The sequence below is a fragment of the Ambystoma mexicanum genome, chromosome 6q (genome assembly GCF_040938575.1).
Source record: "Ambystoma mexicanum isolate Mex_15411 chromosome 6q, UKY_AmexF1_1, whole genome shotgun sequence".
Classification (NCBI taxonomy): Eukaryota; Metazoa; Chordata; class Amphibia; order Caudata; family Ambystomatidae; genus Ambystoma; species Ambystoma mexicanum.
Window position 1 is genome coordinate 998,012,378 of NC_090937.1, and position 20,463 is coordinate 998,032,840.

Genomic DNA, 20,463 nt, shown 5'->3' on the forward strand with positions numbered 1-20,463 from the left:
GTCTGTCCCTTTTGTCCCTTCTGTCTGTCCCTTTTGAGTGCTGAGCTGTCTCTATTTATGCTTATGATAAAGGGGTGTCTGTGCTGGTTTAACCTAAGCTCGCCCCTTTGACAGGGATTGGTCAAGGTCTCCCCTCTACCTTGATAGGAGGAAAAAAAATAATGTGTCATCTTTATGGTGTGGGTTTATGAGGCCTAGAATCCACCCATAGCCTCTTGAACACAAAATCTACTTTTGGTACAATACATATTCCCACATGTGCAACCTCTATAACAATCATATATACAGATTACATATTTTGTGCAGCAGATACTCCTCCAAGCCCTGTCGCTGTAGGATCTTGTGTCGGCTTTTCACAGAATGTTGCCCTTTTCATCCAGAACACAATGTCCAGTTTAGGGTCAAATTTCTACAAAATGTGCACGTTCAACATGGGCATACGTGTATAAAGTTTCATACTTCTATCAGAAATACATTTTGTGTAATATCACATTTTCCACCGTTTCTTCCCAGAACATGTCACAGAGATCTGGCGCCTTTTCACCTGTGCATCCAGAAATTACATTAACAATGCTGTTGTTTCTATATTTTGCACAATTTTATATAGTAAATTATCAGTCTTTTTAAAATGTGTCTCTTGTCCTTGTTGAGCAACAAATGGTTGTTTAGCTCCACCCCTTGATCTTCCCTGGGACCCAGGAGCCATCTCCTCCCTGTTTCTCCTGGGCACAGGCATCTTTATGGCTCTTCACACTTCGCATTTCCTTTAGCTGGAGGATGTCCATTGTCTTTTTCCCCGGCAGACCAAATTCTTCCCCCACCCTATTATCATCATATAGGTGTGATTTCCTGCAGGAGGGAAGCTGGAAAGGAAGGCCTTACCTCTGTGAGGAAAGCTGTTATTCCAGTTTAGGTGGCTTTTAGCCAGGCTTAAATTTAAACGTTATTTCTGTTGCATTTTTCCTTAGTTTAAAACAAGCTTGTGATTTCAAACTAGCAGCTAAAACACTTATTCCAGATTTTAAACCAAGGGCTCAAACAATTACAATATAGATTACTCTCAGTACCAGGCCACTTAGATTTCAACATTTGATTCCACTTTATACAGGTTTTAAAGTTTGAATGCAGGCTTCTAACAGCTGTCATTCAGGCGGCCAAGGTTACTGCGTCCAGATTTTGACAGATTCCACAGGCAGGCAACTTTTGCTGTGGATGTTTCTTTGATCAGCTTTTCAAGACATTGTGAATTCACAATGATTTCTTGCACTAAGTGAATTGTAGCACCCAGCAAGAATTGTGGATGTTTGAGTATGTTTTTGTGCCCTCATTCTGTAGTTTCAGCAACAAAGGAAAAGATTTAAAGCCAGATTTCGGGGTTTCCTTTAGCAGAGCACTGCTTTTCCCTCTGTGCTCCATTTTCACTTGTTGTGGAGCCCAGTGACATGTTTCAGGAGCGAGATCTCTGTTCCACCACTGACAACATGCATGGTAGATTGGACAGCCATCTTTTTTGTGCTTTGCACAGCGCGATTTTCAGATGTTTTGGCGCGCACAAGGCTTTTGTGGCCATTTTGATGTTTCTGGCACCATCAGAACACAGTGATGCCGCATGGCAGAGCAAAAATGGATTGAATCATCCCACAGACCAGACGCATAGTCCGCGACTGCTGTGCGCATTAACATGGTGCCAGCGGGACATTTGTGATGTCATGAGTGTTGGTCCTTGCAGTGCACAGTGGTATCGCAAGTTATTGTTGCTCAGTTTACCATAACTGGCGAATTTCTGGCAGGGTTTCGGTTTTACCTGTAACCATAACGTCCCTTTAACATTGTTTTTTCAATAGATAGATAGATAATGGATACTGGTTTTACAGTACTTAAGCAATCTAGCCTTGCACTGCTAACCGGACATACAGAAATCATAAATAACTGTACTAACTGGGCTAATAGAATCTTGCTTTACTGTGGTAAAAGGAACACTTGATACCATTGCTGTGCTATTTGGGCATACTGGGATTTGACCATATTGTGCCAATTGGGCATAATTGTAAATAGCACGACTGCTAATGAACACACTTAAATCTGACCTTATTGTGCTAACTAGGTATTCGTGAACATAGCATGGCTATGCTGACTGGGCATACTGGAATGACTCCCTTCCCCTGATTGGTAGGTTTCAAATCAGTCTTTTCTCTCCAGGAGAATGGCTCCCTTTTCCTGGTGTGATTCTGTACAAGTTCCAATAGAACCAGGGGGGAATGACTCCCTTCGCCTGGTATGTCTTGATACAGTGTACAACAAGGCAAGGGGAAATGACCCCCTTTCACTGGCGTCACCAACTTGACTTGTATTTCAGGACAAAGAGAATGCCTCACTTCTCTTGGTCTGCTCCTGACGCACAAAGTCAGGTGGAATGACTCCTTTCGCCTGACTTCTCTCTACATCTGCTTTGCTAACAGGAGATTGACTCCCTTCTCGTGGTATTACTTGATATTCAGTGCTTTCAGATCGATACACATGTTGCCTTGGTAATCAACAATGTCCCACATGTTTTTAGGATCCCAGATCCTTCTCTTATGAGTAGTGGACTTCTCTCCACCTCTATGACGAGGACAATTTCCTCTCTGCTTTAATGTCTTGGTTGTGGTCACAGACCCTTCTTATATCACCAGTGGTTTCCTCTTACCCACTGTCTGCAATTGAAAGGGTCCCAGACCTTTCCCTGGTAGCCAGTGGACCTATCTCTGCCACTGTCTTGAGGGCAATTCTCTCAGGTACTTGCTTGGAGTCCCACATCCTCCTCTTCATTGGGTTCCAAACCCTCTATCTTCTGCTTTCACTAGGCCCACTTGTGTCACTCTCCGGCCAAGTACTGCCACGAGGAAGATATTGTGGATCATCAAGTTTGGTCAACTCGCATTAAGTACTTCAATTAACTTTTATTCTCTTTCAAGCTTTGTGCCCCATACCAGTTCTCACATTACACCTGTTAGCTTTTCTGGCTTTGGGACTCTGTACTGGTTCTTCCTGTGGTCTTGCTTTGTTCCTGAGCATTGCACAGGCTTTCCCTGCCTCTGCGGCTCCTGCTCCATGGTATTCATCCCTGCTCGCAGGGCTGGCGATGTAGGCACTGTTGCAGGACCACGCGGTCCACCTTCTCAAGGTCGCGCCACTGCTTTTCACCTCCAGCCATGCTCTCGACCATCTACAAACCACCAGGCAAAGGGCTTTCGCGACTTGCTTTGTGTCTCCAACAGATGACTGTTTTTGGCTTCCCCAGAGTGTTCTCTGCTCCACCTTAGATTTTCAAGAGCTCGACTGTCTCCCGTGCTGCTTTTCTTCTTGGCTGGCCCGCATCCAGGTTGGTTCTCTCCATCTCTGTCCTTTGTTGGTTTTTATGTTGTTTTGTTGAACACTTCCCCGTGGAGCATTAGAACGTTTTCTCTCGTTCCATGAGTCACTCTTCATGACTCCTTAGGGCCACCTCTTCTCAGTACTTGCATTGGGGTTAACCTTTACTTTCTAAGACTATCTTCTTCATCTCAGTTGATGAAACTGACATGATGTTGTATTGTTCATATTGGATGATCTTCTTCATGTCATTTGGGAAACTAACCTGATGTTACAATAGCACATGGTTGTGTCAGAGGGTGGGGTGAAAGGGTGCTAGAGGTTTCCAGTAGGTTCGTGTTTGGGTGTTGTGCCGTCTATCACCCAGGTGGTCGTCCTTATCCCCAGTAAAGGAGTCCCTTCCCATGAGCTCCTCCTGCATTAAACTGCCCCTATGGGGACTATTGAGTAGGAACCTCACCTCCCTAGCATAATGAGAAGAGGCTAGTGAAGACAACTAGTGAATCGTCACAATAAGCATTGGAAATGGCAATAGTTTGGGCCTTTGTGTAGGCATGGGAAAGGCACTTGCCAGGCACTGCCTTAGTGGTACTAGCTGCCCATTGATGGTACCAGGTGCAATATTGTGTGAGTACCTGGGCACTCGTAGCAGTGCCTGGCAAATGCCTAATACTTATACACAAGCCAAAACTGCTGGCTTTGCCAATGCTTGGTTTTGACAGGACTTTAGTGAAGGACACAGATAGTGCTTATAAATCGAGTAGCTGAGGGAAGACCTGGTTAAGACATTATTACACCAGTAGTGGGTTTGTAGCGCTCCAATGAAGTCATTAACTCTTAGAAGACTGCTTTGAAAAACATTGGCAGGCACTTCAAGTGCAACGTTTATGGTAAGGCTTGATTAAAACAAGCTCAAAACAAGCTCAAAAAGTTCCCATGAGGCGGTATTTTGGGCAGGTAGTAGCAGCAACTGGGTGGGAATGCCCATAATGATCAACCTGGCCATGGGCGGGCAGTCAATGGGTGCACAAATAACCGAACACCTACAAGCTGTCTGTTCCTCCTCAAATGCCATTTCTCCCTATCTGTACTCTACTGTAGTAGTTTCAGCTTGTAGGTAGCGAAAGCGCCAACTAATAGCCCAAACTAAAAAGGACGAGAGAGACTTAGTATTTGCACAGAGGTAAATCACTACAGCAAGGAAGAAAACCTGGCCTCGCATGGTGATGTGATCAGCGCAATTAGTGTAAACTGGCAGAAGAATGCCCTTATGTAGATGCCCGTTAGTGAGAATACAAGGAGCGAAGATGCCTCTAGTAGGGCATAGAGTCCTCCAGTGGTCACGTAACCCTTTCATTTGACAGTGCCTTAATGGCGCTGATCCTCCAATCTGGGAGGAAGGGAGCAATCGACCACCCGAAGCCACACCAGCGGTTTCCAACCCACGATGATGAGCAGATTGGGTGGCTCTTCTACTGCAGCAAGGTTGAGATTGCAGCGTTTATCCCTGCACAGGGGCAAGGAAGTTCTTCAGGGATCACAGCACCCTCATGGTGACTATTATCCTATTCTAGCAGGGAGGGAATAGCTTTCAGAACTGAAAGATGAAGTTAGCCTGGTGAGTCATGAGTGCAAGTCTGTGTATGGTTGGAGAGGAAGTCAGTATGTTTTATTAAAACTTCAAATTTGATGTGAAAAGTTTCTGAACACATGCTCCGCGTAAGTGTTTTATGTATAAATGTTGGACGTGAGGCTGAAAAAGTGAAAAAGTGTATGTAAACATTTGGGATGTGTTGATGTTTATGTGGTGAGTGACAGCAATAGTTTTTAAATGTTTCTAGTATCATTTTAATTCTTATTTACCCACATGGAGTAATCTACTCCAGAGTAAGGTACTTCATGTCAGACCAGATGTTTTGGTTGTACATGGGAAACAGTCCACACAGATTTGTTCAAAACCAAACTAAAAGCCTACCTCCTCGCCTCTGAGTTACGCTCTTAACCTACCTCTCATCTGCCTGCTAGCTAACATGTTTCCATCGCCTCTAACCTGCCTCTCACTTCCTCTGCCCTGCGTTCTAGCACTTCACCCATCATGGCTGTCCCATCTACCTGCACTTAAAGATGTCCAATGTTGGTTGTCCTTTATGTATGTACACTTAAGTATTGGCCCCGGTGACTGTTGCATGTACTCCCCTCCTCAAGCTGGTCAGAATGTCCCTAAAACTCACCCCGTTGTAGAATCTCACTGCTTCCTGGAAAATCTAATTTCTTATCTATTGTTTGTTCTTTTGTGATCAAAAGAGTATTCTTCTATATAAGTACATAGATGTGAATTGGGTCTAACTTGCATGGCCTTTGCAACAGTAGTAAGGGACACCCCTGTATTTTGTGAATACTGTTTTCAGGTGCAAGTGCTGGGAGTATTTGTCTACTCTGTGGAAAACATTTAATTATTTGTTCACCCCTGATATCTATTTAGTTAATAAAAATAAAATTCCAAAATAACCTGAGTGGTATTGGCCTTAGTGTGGAATGGAGAGGGTGCGAAGTAGATTGTAGGAGGCAGATTAGGTTGGAGGTGGTGGCGGAAAGACCATGCCATTGGACAGTACTAGACCGCAAAATGTACTATCTATTAAAGTACCAAAAAAAAATCAATGCAAATCAGACTTCTGATTTCTAAATCGTAAGAATATATGAACTCTATTACCTGTATTGAAAATGTGACAAAATTAAAATGAATAGAAATAAGAGAAACTATTTGATGGAGGTTAATTGGTGTGCAGAAACCAAGAAAACTCATTATTTTGTTAATCCACAAACACATAAATTTTAGACTTTCCACAATTAACCTGGTAAATGAACGGTGTAAATAGGTAAGTGATGCACAGAACGTAAAGTTGTCACTCCATTTGTTGCTGCTGCATTGAGAGACTTGGAATTTTGACTATGTTCCTGTGACTTTGTAGAACTATGCCAATATTTCTACATCTACTTTTATTTAATCTGAAACTCGTCAACTGCTGTATTGGTCTTTTTTCCCTTTAGGTGGATATGACGTGCCAAAAGGTGTCAATGCAATAATCATTCCCTATGCACTGCATAGAGAGCCCAAAAATTTTCCAGATCCTGAAGAATTTCAACCTGAGCGATTCTTCTCTGAGAATTCCAATGGACGTAGCCCTTATGCATATGTACCATTCTCTGCTGGGCTACGAAACTGCATTGGTATGTACTTGTTGATTATGCAGCTCAATGTATTCTTCAATGAAGGGGTAGAATGCTTGTAAAACGCCCATGTTCACACATTGGTGCGATCCTAATTTGTATTTGAGAAATGTTCCAAAATTGCCTAATTAAAATGTATTGGAGAATGTGTTTTTGTTGATAGTGGACATTTTAGAAGCTCCTGATGAAAGCAGCTGCAATACTAGCAAATTGTATTCTACCCTTTATAGGCATAGTATTTGCACAAGAACTACTCAACTACTTCTTGAGGTTGGAGAGTTCTAGCATAATAAAAAAAGACATGTAGTTTATGTACTGGGTTGCCAGATTGTGTCAGACTTTACGTTCATGTAGAACCTTTTATTTCTTCTACTAACACAGTTAAAGTCAAGCCTGCTTGTTTACTCATTGGTGTATTGTGATGTGCTACATTTACAAACAAACAATTCCTACACAGCACAGGGTATAGAAGAAAGGTCAAGAGAGGAGTAGGGGCAGGGATGTTCCCAGTAGAGTCCACTTTACTACATTCCGGTCACTGAGAAGAGGATGGTCTATAGAGAGGAACTAAGAAGAGGTTAGCAAGTATGTTGGGGACTTTTGAGTTGCCAGGGACATTCATGAAAATGCCTGAAGGCTGCATTCCTTACAGCATGCATTCGGGTATATCATGATGCTGATCTCATCTTGGTAGTTCTCTTTTACATGTGGCACTTTTGCTAGGCTAGTCGTTTTAGAATTTGGAACCAGGAGAGTGACTGGTCTCTGTCCATTCTAGTTCTACAGGAACTGACGCTGGCCTAGGAGACCCCCCCCCCCCCAGAGCATCCCGTGTGTATGTTTTAACCTCAACTACCTCTGACTATTGCTAACTAACATACAACTATTTATTTATTGCGTTTGTGTAACTTCGAAACCCGTAGGTATTACACCATTTGTACAGAGATCAAAAAAACAATAGATAAAGAAAAATGTAGACATTAATCATATTTGTTGAACAGCCAAGTCTTCACAATGTTTCTAAAGGTTGGGTAGGAGCGCTTGTTTCTGATGTTGGGTGGTAGGACGTTTCAGAGAGAGGGCGCTGTGACACAGAAGCATATTAACTGCTAAAACATGTCATCCTGTTCTTTTGCTATTCATTCCTTCATATAACTATCCTCGTCATAGGACTTTATCTTCATTCTCTAGGTCTCAGAAATAAACTTGATCCTTTACCTAGTTCATTATTTCTGGTGTACAGTGAGTTTTCTTCACCACATTACATATGACTATTCTTTCTGAGTTCACTTTAATTCTTGCAGCGCGCAGAGGTCAAATGTTGCTTTTTTTCTTCAGTTTCAACTCCACTATTGAAACCCTATTGTTTTTCTAATATGTGTTTTGGATAATGCTGACCTCTTTGTGCATGGTTGGAATCGTGTCTGTTCCCAAATGAAATGCAACGGTTTGTCTCCAACTGGAACATACGCAGTCTCTGTTCTATGCCTGGGCCTGCACTCAAACTGCTCCCTGGTGATAAGTGCTTTCACTCGGCACTGCCCAGTTTAACTTATCAGCTGCAGGAGTACCACTCTGAACAGGGAGGAGGCTTCCTTGATAGCCACACATTAATTTGAACTAGGTTGAAGAATGCCCTAAATACCGGTATTTCATGTCAAAGAAACTTGGATAATAAAGATGGGGTCCCAGGTTAGTATACAAGGTTTTGCATTAGGCCGAGGTGCTGCAGATAGACTTTAGAGCATGCTTTGTAGAAACAAGAGCTAATTTCATTAATTTGCTTAGAAGTCTCAGCGGCTGGTAGCACATTGCATTTCCCACGATCCCAAGATGCATGGTAGAAAGCGAACAATCTTTGTTACTTTCGAGGTCATACAACAGAGCTCATGGTCCAGTGGAAAGGCAATAAATGCACAATCATTTTATAATTCAGCATATTAATTTACGAAGCCTGATCTACTGGCAGTTTCAAATTGCCACTGAGTACATCTCTGCCGGGGAAGAAGGTCACAGGGTTCCTAATGTGCAACATTTGCACAGAAACTTGTTCTTGGTTCAAGGCTCTGACTGTGTCATGGTAGAAGGCTTTCATGAGAACGTAGATGAGATGACTGGGGCAGTTGAATAAAGTTCTGCTGGTCATCTCAAATGTTTAAATAAATTGGCACTGTTGTGTGGGAATAGGGGGAAGAATTGTGATTTCACAACAGGAAAGTAGGGGTTGTGTGTTAAGGTATGCGGGACCCAATCATAGAAGATAGTGTATGCCCTTCTATAGGGGTATGATTTGATTTCACTGATCAGCTTCTTGTAGAGAGACATTTTTATTTTGCAAATTGATTAATGCTAATTAGATTTTGATGTTATAAAAGCTTTTGCTTTTGGGGTGTATATTTGACAGTGCATTTCATACAGTTCTGTTCTGCATTCTGTTTGGATTTCGCTTTCTCGGCTGCGCCTGGGCCCAGATTAAAGTTGCGTGGCGCACACTCCTTTTTGACTAATTTTGGTTTTATTTACTGTTGAGTTCTGTTGTGACCACCTGCACACAGTTACTAGTTTGCCCCAGAAAACTATGCCCCCACCAGTGTTTGTGGGAGATAATCCAAGAAGTTTTTTGCAGCCAAATCAGGAATACTGATGGATATTTCTGGATTCTTTGACAAAGGGGGTCCTTTCCTCTTGGTAAAACAGATGGAAGGCAGTTTAGAATAGTCTCCAGAGTTCCAGATTCCTGCTTAGCTCTTCTTTGACCCAATCAGCCTTCCATCTCCCACCGACCCCACCATCTTGATTTGATAGAGGCCTAGGCATCTGAAAGAAATGCAGTTGATGAAATCAACCCATGGACTTTATCCCCTTGCAGCCCTCACTCAACTACTCTCAACCTACCTCCTCATACAACACCACCAAAAAGGGAACCTGGCATGGGGCAACTGGATACTGCCATTAGTGGATATTCGGTTACGCTACAATAGTGAATCCATTTCAAGAAATGACCCATTACAATGGTCATAGGTGGCAGAGAAGGCTTTTATAGAAATAAAACAAGCCTTAGCTAGCATACCTGCACCTGGATTACCAGAGTACCGAAAGCCCCTTATCCTATATTGTCTTGAAAAGGAGGGATGAACACAATTGGTATTAACACTAAAGCACTGCGATGAGCATCGACCAACTGATTACTGTAGAACAGCATTTGATCTTGTGCCAGCAAGGTGTTTACTTTGCCTGTGGTCAGTGGTCACCACCACACCAGCAATGCAAGCTCAGAGAACATAGTGCCATCATCATCCATTTCCGTGGCAGTGTGGCATGAAGTAACTGTGTTGTTCAAGACAAAACCACAACATTAATCAGCATCTAGACTCACTAAATATGAATTCATTCTGTGAAATTCATCCAATGTGACCCCCTCACAATGTTCAGTATTGCCATGTTTGACTTATGTGGAGCCCCATGATTGCCTCTTATATCAGTACTCTAAACCACATCAGAACTTATCAGAAGCATGCACTCAGTGCATATAGCTTAGCTTGTTGCCTTGACATGGCTGTGCACTATAACAAAGGATAAGTGGGTCACTATCTTCAGACTCCAGCTCTGCATTTGGAATAGTGCATGATTACAGGATGCTTTGGAATGAAAGTTTTTTTTTTAAAGCTGCAGAGACTGATTAATAACAGTTTGTTAGTGCGCTTCTGGAATTTTTTAAGTTACCCAAAGTTATCAGTAGTGAAGCGCCTTGTGCCCCATACCCTCAGATATGCTCCCATAGCCCTTTGTATCCCCTCTTCCACTGTTGCGGTTTCCATACCCTTATAACTTTTCTCCATTGATATCAGTCACTTTGGAAATGTAATGTTCCCCTTTGGACTTAAATAACCATCCTTCTTTACAATTATCCTTCTTTCCTGATCCTGCCATGTTGCAATTATTCCACCAAATGTGCTTCTGATGGTCTGTAAACCCTGCTACCCAGCTCCAATATCCAATAGACCAAGGGCAAGCACAACCGCTCACCCCTCTTTGTAGTTGGTAATCTTGCAACAAGCTCTCAACCCACTAAACTAACTTTATTAAATATACGTTTGCACTTGCAGAAAGCCACCGCTAGGTGGTGTGACAAGGCCTTGTTGAGAGGCGAATGAGAGTGGGGAGGTGCATGGGGGAAAGCCAGTGCTAGTCCCAACTGTGAAGGCTGAATCTGATGAGAAGACCCCAATCCTTGTCACCTACCACCCCAGTGTGCCAGTATATGTCTTTGCAGACCCTTGTATCCAACCTTCCCTCAAAGCCACCATGCTCGCCAGAATTTATTTGAAATTTCTAGAATCTTCCCACATGTGAACCGTCAGAGTGAGAAAGATCATCCTGTACTCCATGAGAGCCACAGCTATGCATCAGAAATCCTGTGTTAACTCTTACCTGGGGGAAAGCGAACATCTTGCCTCCTGCAATACACACTTGTGTATCCAACTTTTCACAATGCCCTTACAATTCTAAAGTGGCCCAACATGGGAAAGTGGGCGGGGCTTAGCCCCCCCTGTATTAAAGACTTCCCCAGCACACCTTTACCCTGGGACGAAAAAAAAGAAATGGATTGGTTTGAAAGGAATGACCAACCAGCACAAGAGGAGGGATATTTGGCGGTGGAGGTGGACCAAAAGACGAGGAGGAGGAGGAGGAAGGAAAGAAGGAAGGAGAGGTGACTTGTGGAGGAGATCGTTCGAGCAGGGGAGGTATTGGCTGAGGAGTGAAAGTGGTGCTGCAGATTGAGTGTACGTGCCGAGTGAGTAGAAGAGGCAAAGTGACTTTACTGGTACAGAGAGAAAGAAGGGTGTTTGGGTCGTTTGGAGGGTGTAGCAGGAGCCGGAAAGCAGTGGCAAGAAGAGAGTAGTAGGGAGTAGTAGCAGGAGGAGAGTAGTAGCTGCAGGAGGAGGAAGAGATTGGTAGTAGAGAGGATAAGTATAGAAGTGGAGAGGTAACATCAAAGGGTAGAGAGAAGAAGTAGGATTGAAATATCAGTGGGACGGAAGAGAGATGGGAGAAGGTCACAGGATTATGGTAGTAAGAGTAGAAGCGCAAAGGTGAGCCTGGGCATGTGCAAACAACTGGAATACTACAGAAAAAGTGCAAGGCACTATCCAAATTCCCCCGTACAACACTAACCTTTGTTGAGAGTAGATCCTGACGGAGCAGAGTTCCCTGACATTTAGGCATCCAGCTTTTAGACCACCATTGTTAGCGTGCATATGTTATTAGACAGTAGTGTTACCATTTAGTAGCCCTAACCTGGGTTTCCGGAGGCCTGTGTTAGGTAGGAGGGTCATTTGGAGAGGAGCAAAAGAGGGGGGCTCTAGGCCCCACAACATTTTAATGAACACCATTGAACTGTTTCAAAGACTCAGTGTTTTTGTGCCATCTGTGACAACTGTCAGGCAAAACTGGCTCAATTTCCATACTTTTATCAGCCGTCTGGCTGTCGCGTTAGATGCCCCCACCATGTAAAAAGTAACTGCGAGCAGTCCCCTTTCATCTTTGTACTGACCTAATATTCAAATAGTTTACCCCAGACCCCAGATAGTTAACATTCACCTCAGACCAAAAACTATCTCATACACCCATCCTCCTTCATAATTATCTCACTTTGTAGAGCCTGCTACAGTCCACCCTCGCCCAAGATACGCTCCTAATAGCCCTCGTCCGCCCCCTACCATTGTATTACAAAGCTTGCAGTTTACTAAGTTTCCATCACCCTGAGCTCTAATACACTAACGGGCAAGCACCACTTCTCCTCTCTTGTTGTAATTCAAAATTTCGAATGGATTACTTCCTCCCATAGATTCCATGGACCACGGGAGACAGATGCATGTGTTGGATCCTCACATGGTATGCCTCCACTACCTTTGGGAGGACCATGACATGAAGGATTGTGGCTCTTGCCAGTCAATGCATCCTAAGGCCCTCTGGGAGCATACCGCTAAACATTTAATTTTCTATGAAAGAGTGATTAGAAGACCCCTTCAAAATACCCACTCAGGAGACCAAGAAGACAATGGTCGAGGAGCCAGCAGAGGAGACAATCGAGAAGGCTAAAAAGCTGGACCATAGGAAGAGGTCCCACTCCCTCAAATTCTTCCAGGCATCAAACTTCCTCCTCCAAGAAGTGCAGTTACCACTCCGGCTCCGGAGACACCTCAGAGGACAGCCCAGCTACGCAGGTACTGTTCCCCATCAAGTCCTCTACTCTGGAGGAATGGGAACAATTCACGCAACCAGTGTTGGCCGTTTTTGACAGGGTCCTGGCGCAGACTGCAGTGGCAACCTCAAACCATAGTTCCCTTTGTGAAGCCGGCAAAGCTGCCTCGAGGGACTGCAACCACACTCCTGCTTGCTCAGTTCCGCCTTTACAAAGGAGTTCACTCAAGCATGATGCCATTTGGCTCCGACTTCGGACATTGAAGCCTCAGCCTCATCTCTGCAGTGTCTATGCATGAGCTTCCCTGGAATACACCCCTCTTCTGAGATGCTAATTCCTGTTGAAGAAGTCCTAAATCTTCAGTGAGGAAAGGATGCTATTCCCTTTAGTTTTAAGCCAATGTTTTCAACGGTGGGTGAGGACGTCCCTAACGATTTCTTCTGAGACCTGGCTTTTTATTTGCAAGACAACATCGTCTTGGGCACCTCCCATGGCTTCATAGATTTTGGTTCCAGGATTGAGCAGGCCTCCTTATAAAAAGTTGACTGTGAATGTGTTGGAGACATTAGGATTGTCTGCCCTCACTAAGCGTAAGGTTGTACTCTGCTGCCCCTTAATCCGGCAGTTACAGCCATCATGTTGATGGCCTAGGTGAAACCGGCCTCCACGCCTCTGGTAGACGAGGACCTTGTTAAGTAGCATTGCCCGGCTCCCTCAGATCTGTGTGTTTTCACCATACTGCCATCACTGGGGAACTTGACGTTACAGCCCATGACAGCAGGCTTGAAGACCACATCTTTTCATTAATTTCCCCTGACAGGGAGAGAAAGAAGCTGGATGTCAAGGGGGCATGGCTTTAGCACCTGGAACCTTAACTTTGAAGTCTGTGAACGTACCTTTCACCTGGTCAAGTACACATTTGCTCTGCTGACTGTCATCTCCTATGCAGCCTAGAACTTACTAACTAAAGAGATGAGATGGTTTGAATAACGTTGTGGATGATGGGAGAGAAGTTGCTTTTCCAGATTTTGCAGTCATTCCTTGAAACGGCCAATTGAGTTGTGCGTTCCATGTGTCCGGTTTTGGCATTGGGAAGGCATTCTTGGATGATAACCTTGGGATTCACTCCCGATGTTCAGTCGAGGCGTCTGGCTATGCCGTTTGATGGTAACCATCTCTTTAGGGCAAAGGTTGATAAGTACTTTCAGAAGTTTCAGGCACCCCATGAAACAGCTAAATCATTGGGTCAAGCTGTTCATCGGCTTTCCCCGTCTTCTTTGAGGGGTCATGCTTTTTAGAGCATCCCTTTTGTCGACCATTGCAGTGGTCAGACAACCTCTGGCAAGAAGATGCAGCAACAACCTCCCTGCCAAGGTAGAGGTCATAAAGATACATGGAGGTTTTGTTACCTCTTTTGTCCCATCACTAACCACAGATGCTAAATCGCTGTAAAGTAGACTTGTCCATTTGACTCTAATGGGAGAGGGGTTCATCCAGGAGTGGCATCTCTACCCGATGGATGCTAGGGCCCTGCAAGTCATAACTCTGGGTTACTGCCTCCCATCTTCAGCACCCAACCACCCTCCTTCACTTCTTTGCCTCTGGACCATACCCTCTTGGAGTTCTGTCCGCTTCTGGAAAAGGGCACAATAGAGCTGGTGCCGAAGTCAGAATGACGAAAGGGCTGATATTCCCTTTACTTAGTTTCTGAAAAAAAGACTAATGGGCGTGTCCCATCATGGATCAGAGGCTCACGAACTTTTACCCATTCCACGATAAGTTCATGATGGTCATTTTGACCCAGATACTCCAGGCCCTCCAGCTGCAGGTCTGGTTGGAGTTTCTGGAGCTCCAGGATGACTACTTCCTGTGCTTGGGGTGAATCAGCAAATGTAAGTACCCAAGGTTTGCTGTTGGAAACTTCCACTATAAGTTTCAGGTTCTGCGTTTGGTCTTTCCTAAGCACCCAAACCCTTTCCTGATGGTTTTGGCTCCGCTCAGGAGAAAAGGTATTCATGTCTTCTCCTATCTAGACTATTGACATATCTGTGCGCGCATACCGAACTAGGGTTGACACACTTGTGCTGCACATAAATTCTTTTGCACAGTTTGGGATTCTTCCTGAAATCAAGAAGTCCAATGTTTTGCCATCCCAGTCCTTTTGTTTCATCAGAGCAGTCTTGGACAACTGCCTGAGTAGAGCTTTCCCTCCAAAGGATCAAGTGGCAGACCTCTTTCATGTGGTGCATGTATTCTATTCCCAGAGGCTTGTCTTCTGGGTCTCTTGGCTTCCTGCATCCTGGGGGTGGCATGGGCCCGGTTGCACAGGACCTCGCTCCAGTGGCTACTTTGGAGTCAGTGGCCTCAGTTCAAGGACACCATCTCAAAATGATTGCAGGTCTTACACAGAAGCTTGACATTTGCTGGAGCTGCAGGCGATTAGGCTCGCCCTGTTTCCCTTTCTTCCCTTTCATGCTAATCTTGACCAACAACACACTGCCCTTTCACTGCCTCCAAAGAATTGGGTGGTATTTTGGTTGTTGCCTCTGTTCAGAAATCAATGAGGCTGTAGTCCTGGGCTTTGGAGAATGCCACAGGGAACACCATAGCGGATGCTCTGATCTACTCTTCCAGGAAGCTCTGGAGGAGATATTCGCCTTTTGTGGGACTCCTCATGTAGACCTCAGTGGGAACAGGAAGAGTGAGTTGTGCTGTTCCAGGGAGCAGGGAGCTCTGAGCTTATTTTCAGGCTACCCTAAGCCTCCTCTCCTCCCTCTCTCATCTCTGACTGTCTGTCCGCCGTCCAGGAGTGGTGTGCTGTCAATGATCTCTGCCTTAATGCCAGTAAGACTGAGATTCTCCTCATCAGCACACCCACTCCCTCCTTTCCTGTCCCTCTCTGTCTGGCCTCTCTTGGCCCTCTTCCTGCTCCCACCTGTGAGGCTCAAAACCTCAGGGTCATATACAACTCCACACTGTCCTTCTCTCCTCATTTCCCTGACTTCTCTAAGAAGTCACACTACCAGCTGCACCTCCTCAAAGGTATTCTTCCTTTCCTCTCCTTTCCCCAGAAGCTCACTGTCTCCAAAGCTCTGGTACTCTCTAGGCTGGACTATTGCAACAGCCTCTTTCTAAATCTGCCTGCCTCTACTCTCCGCCCTCTGCAACTTATCCAGAACAGGACTGCAAGACTTGTCTTTGGCATCAAGCCCAGGGTTCGTATCTGTTCAGGACTGAAACCTCTGCACTGGCTCCCAGTGGCTGCGAGGATTAAGTTCAAAACCCTCTGCATTGCCCACAAGGCCTTCTGGGGCCTGGGGCCTCAATACATTCAACTCTCTCTTCCTAAATATCTTCCTTCTCAAGCTCTTCACTGATCCGCCTCCAACTCCCTCAGGGTCAGTCTCTTCTCCAAGCAACAAGTTGGTGGTAGATTGTTTGCTTCGGCTGGGACCTTCCTCTGGAACAACCTCTGCCTCACTGAAACTTGAGGAGAACCATCTCCGGTTCCAGAAGCACTTCAAAACTTTTCACTTTGCTTCTGCCTTTTCTCCTCCTCTCCCTTGCTGAATCCCTGGCTGCACTGGTTACCTGGCCCAGGTCCACTCCACTTCTAGTCTGACACCTGCACTGCCTTCCTGCTGACTCCCCGCACTCGTGACTGTCTCTGTATCCCTATAGTCCCACTACCAGCACTTGTCACCGGATGTCTACACTTACCCTTGCACTTGCCACCAGCTGGCCGTAGTTTACTTATTGTTGTTATCCCTTGCACTGCACTCCCCCGCCCCTCTCCCTCACACTTTCCCCCTTCCCATGCACTTGGGTGATCTGAATGACACCTGGCCTAGTAGGATTGCTGTCTGTCTCCCCTCTGTTCCCCCTCCCTTGCCACGTCACGCCTTGAAACACTTGTGTATATGCACTTTATAAATGCCATACCATATCATTTCATATGCCGAACCTACTCCTGCTCACTTCATTCACATGGTGCCCTGACCTCACTTGCCCTGCAAATCGCGGTAAACTAGGGTTTTCTCTCCCCTCGCAGGATTTTCAAACTTAGGTGGCCTCTCCACTGGGTACCTGTTATGCTTTACTGTGTTCACTGTGTCCTGAATTTGTGGAAAACTAGGGATTTTTCTCTCCCCTCGCAGGATTTTCAAACTTAGGTGGCCTCTCCACTGGGTACCTGTTATGCTTTACTGTGTTCACTGTGTCCTGAATTTGTGGTAAACTAGGGATTTTTCTCTCCCCTCGCAGGATTTTCAAACTTAGGTGGCCTCTCCACTGGGTACCTGTTATGCTTTACTGTGTTCACTGTGTCCTGAATTTGTGGTAAACTAGGGCTTGTCGCTCTCTTCCTGTCTGCTTGCGCTTGTCCTGTCCACCCCACCCCCTCCTTATCCCATGGTGCTCTCTATCTCTCCTATTTTTTCTAACTGCTTCTCCATTGACTATCCTGCTCTCCTCACTAAATCTGGTAGGAAAAAGTTTAAAAAGGACATCCTGGTCTCCGACCCAGGCCTCCCTATCGCTGACACGTATACCAGTGCCTCATCTAAGGAAACTCTCACTGACATCCTCTCTTTCGTGCCTTCACCTGACCTATGGACCCTTCATATGGTCTCTGTGCTCTCTCCTTTCTCCACTTCTCCCATTATTGGCGGCACCCGTTGGGATGTCCTCTTGGCCTCCTTCCACTCCTATAAGGCCATCATTAATGTCTACGCTAATGGGACCGTCTTGGTCCAAGGGCCTCAGGCCAACCTTCACCTCTTTGATAGACGCTTCCCGCGCCTCATCAACTTCCTTTCCTCTCCTGCTGTCCCCCCTTCTCTGTCGTCGGCTACCTTGCCTCTACCCTCCCTCCCTGCCCCCTCCCTTGCTCCTTCTTCACCTCCGCAGGGCGTACCTCTGATCTGTACCCCTCCCCGGAAGTCCTTTAAAGATGGCAACCTTCTCCACATTGCCACTCTTAACTCTCGCTCTGCCGTCAAACATTCCTCTGATATCTGCCGCCTTCTTGAGGAACTGGACCTTGACGTACTCGGTCTCACTGAGACATGGTACACGGCCAGCTCTATCACCAGCTTTGACACACTCCTACCTGACGGCTACAAGATCCTCTCCGTGCCCAGGCCCAGCCGTGCTGGGGGGGGTGTGGCCCTTATTTTCCCTGAGTGGATTCCTGCCACGGCTATTCCCACGCAGACCTACTCCTCTTTCAAATGTCTTGTCTGCCGACTCTCTCTCTCTCCTAGCCATTCCCTCACCGTGGCTACGGTCTATCGGCCACCTGGTCAAATTTCCTCCTTCCTCTTCGAGTGGGCGGACCTCTCCTCCTCACTTCTGTCCTCAACCACTCAACTCCTCATTCTTGGAGACTTCAACATCCACCTGGATGCCTCCGGTCCCCCCTCTGGACTCTTTCGCGACCTCTGCGACTCTCTCTCACTCTCTATTCTCCCGTCTGGGCCGACCCATTCTGCAGGGCACACTCTAGATGCCCTGATCTCTTCTGACCTTCCCCTCTTTGTCCCTCTCTCCACTCCTCTCTCCTGGAGAGATCACTTTCTCCTTTCTTCCCACCTCACCCTCCCTACCCCACAGGCAAAGCCACCCTCATCACTGCCACCTTCCTTCTCGGTCATCCGACCCATGAAGCGTGTGTCAGTTGAGGCTTTCGCTGCCACCTTCTCGCCCCCTCCTCCCCCCTCAGCTGACTCCCATCCTGACACAGCCCTCTCCTCTCTCCACTCTGCTATATCTGATACTCTTGATATCCTTGCCCCTGTCATGAGAATCCGCCTGAAGCCCAAAGCCAAATGCAACTCCTGGTATGACTCTGATCTCGTCACCCTTAAACGCAAGTGCAGGGTGGCAGAGAGGAAATGGCGTGCTTCATGTTCATCCTCTGACAAACTGGCCTGTCGCCTACTCCAAAGGCAATACCGGCTCTCCGTTCTCACCAAGAAGAGAGCCCTTATCCAAGCCTGCATCACTGCGGCATCTAACAATTCGGCCGAACTCTTTAAAATCTGCAAGGAGCTGGCCAATCCTGCTGCAGTATATACCTCTCCTGTCCCCTCCCAGGCCCTCTGTACGGCACTGGCCTCCCACTTCTTTTCAAAAACTCAGGACATCCTGTCCTCACTCTCCTCCTATCACCTCCCCCCTCTATTCCCTGCCCGGCCTCTGGCCCCTCTGCAGCCTCCCCTCCTCCCTCCTTCTCTGCCTTTCCCCTTTTTTCCGCTGACGAGGTTTCGAGACAAGTCCGATCTATGAAAGTCTCGTCAAAACAGGTCCACCCCTGTTCCTCCAAAACTATCAAGGGACCACATTGACTCCTTGGCTCCTGCCCTTGCTGACTTCTGCAATCACTCCTTGGCCTCTGGAGTCTTCCCATCCCCTCTCAAGCACTCCCTTGGGCACCCTCTTCTTAAGAAACCCTCTTCCGACCCTTCCTGCCCAGCTAACTATCGCCCAATCTCAATCACTCCCTTCCTGGGCAAGCTCCTGGAGAAACTGGCCATCTCCCAGCTTAATCTCCATGCTGAATCTGTTGGTAGCCTTCATGACCATCAGTCTGGCTTCAGAGCCGTCAGAAGCACAGAAACTGCTCTCCTGAACATTCGTGAGGATCTCCTCTCGAACCTTGACTCTAACATTCCATGTGTTCTCATCTTGCTTGATCTCTCTTCTGCCTTTGATACTGTCAACCATACCATCCTGCTAAACCGTCTCCGTGATAACCTGGGTATCACTGGTCAGGCTCTGGCATGGCTGACCTCTTTCCTCTCAAATCGACCCTCCCAGGTCCAACTGGGATCTTTCCTCTCTGACATCTTTTTCTCTACCTGTGGTGTCCCCCAGGGTTCTAACCTCTCTCCCTGGCTGTTCAACCGGTATCTGGCACTTCTTGCCCACGCATCGCTGCTCTCTGCCCCAACTTTCAGTGCTATGCGGATGATACCCAGCTCATTTTTAGGCTACCCTCGGCCTCCTCTTCTCCTTCCCTCATCTCTGACTGTCTTTCTGCTATCCAGGAATGGTGTGCCGCCAACCACCTCTGCCTTAATGCCAGTAAGACTGAGATTCTACTCATTGGCACACCCACTCCCTCCTTCCCTGCAGCTCTCTGGCCGGCCTCTCTTGGCCCTCTTCCTGCTCCTACCTAGAAGGCAAAAAACGTTGGGGTCATCTTCGACTCCACACTCGCTTTCTCTCCTCACATTTCTGACGTTTCTAAGAAGTCACACTACCAGCTGCACCTCCTCAGAGGTATGCTTCCTTTCCTCTCCTTCCCCCAGAAGCTCACTGTCTCCAGAGCCCTGGTTCTCTCGACGCTGGACTACTGTAACAGCCTCTATCTAAATCTGCCTGCCTCTACTCTCCGCCCGCTGCAACTCATCCAGAACAAGACTGCGAGACTTGTCCTTGGCCTCAAGCCCAGGGACCGTATCTCTCCAGGACTGAAATCGCTACACTGGCTCCCTGTGGCTGCAAGGATTAAGTTCAAAACCCTCTGCGTTGTCCACAAGGCCTTCTGGGGCCTTGGGCCAAAATACCTTCAACTCTCTCTTCCTAAATATCTTCCTTCTCGAGCTCTTCGATCATCCGCCTCCAACTCCCTCAGGGTCAGCCGCTTCTCCAAGCAACGATTTGGGGGGAGA

General features: G+C 46.4%; 1 protein-coding gene across 1 annotated transcript in view; it reads left to right on the forward strand.

Annotated features, from left to right (window-relative positions):
• The window catches only part of LOC138516425 (cytochrome P450 4V2-like), a 539,828-nt gene that overhangs the window by 444,330 nt on the left and 75,035 nt on the right, over nucleotides 1–20,463 (forward strand). The window contains exon 10 of the mRNA XM_069631544.1: nucleotides 6,403–6,582. Within this exon, the coding sequence (XP_069487645.1) occupies nucleotides 6,403–6,582 (180 nt within the window). The remainder of the gene's footprint in view (nucleotides 1–6,402; nucleotides 6,583–20,463) is intronic.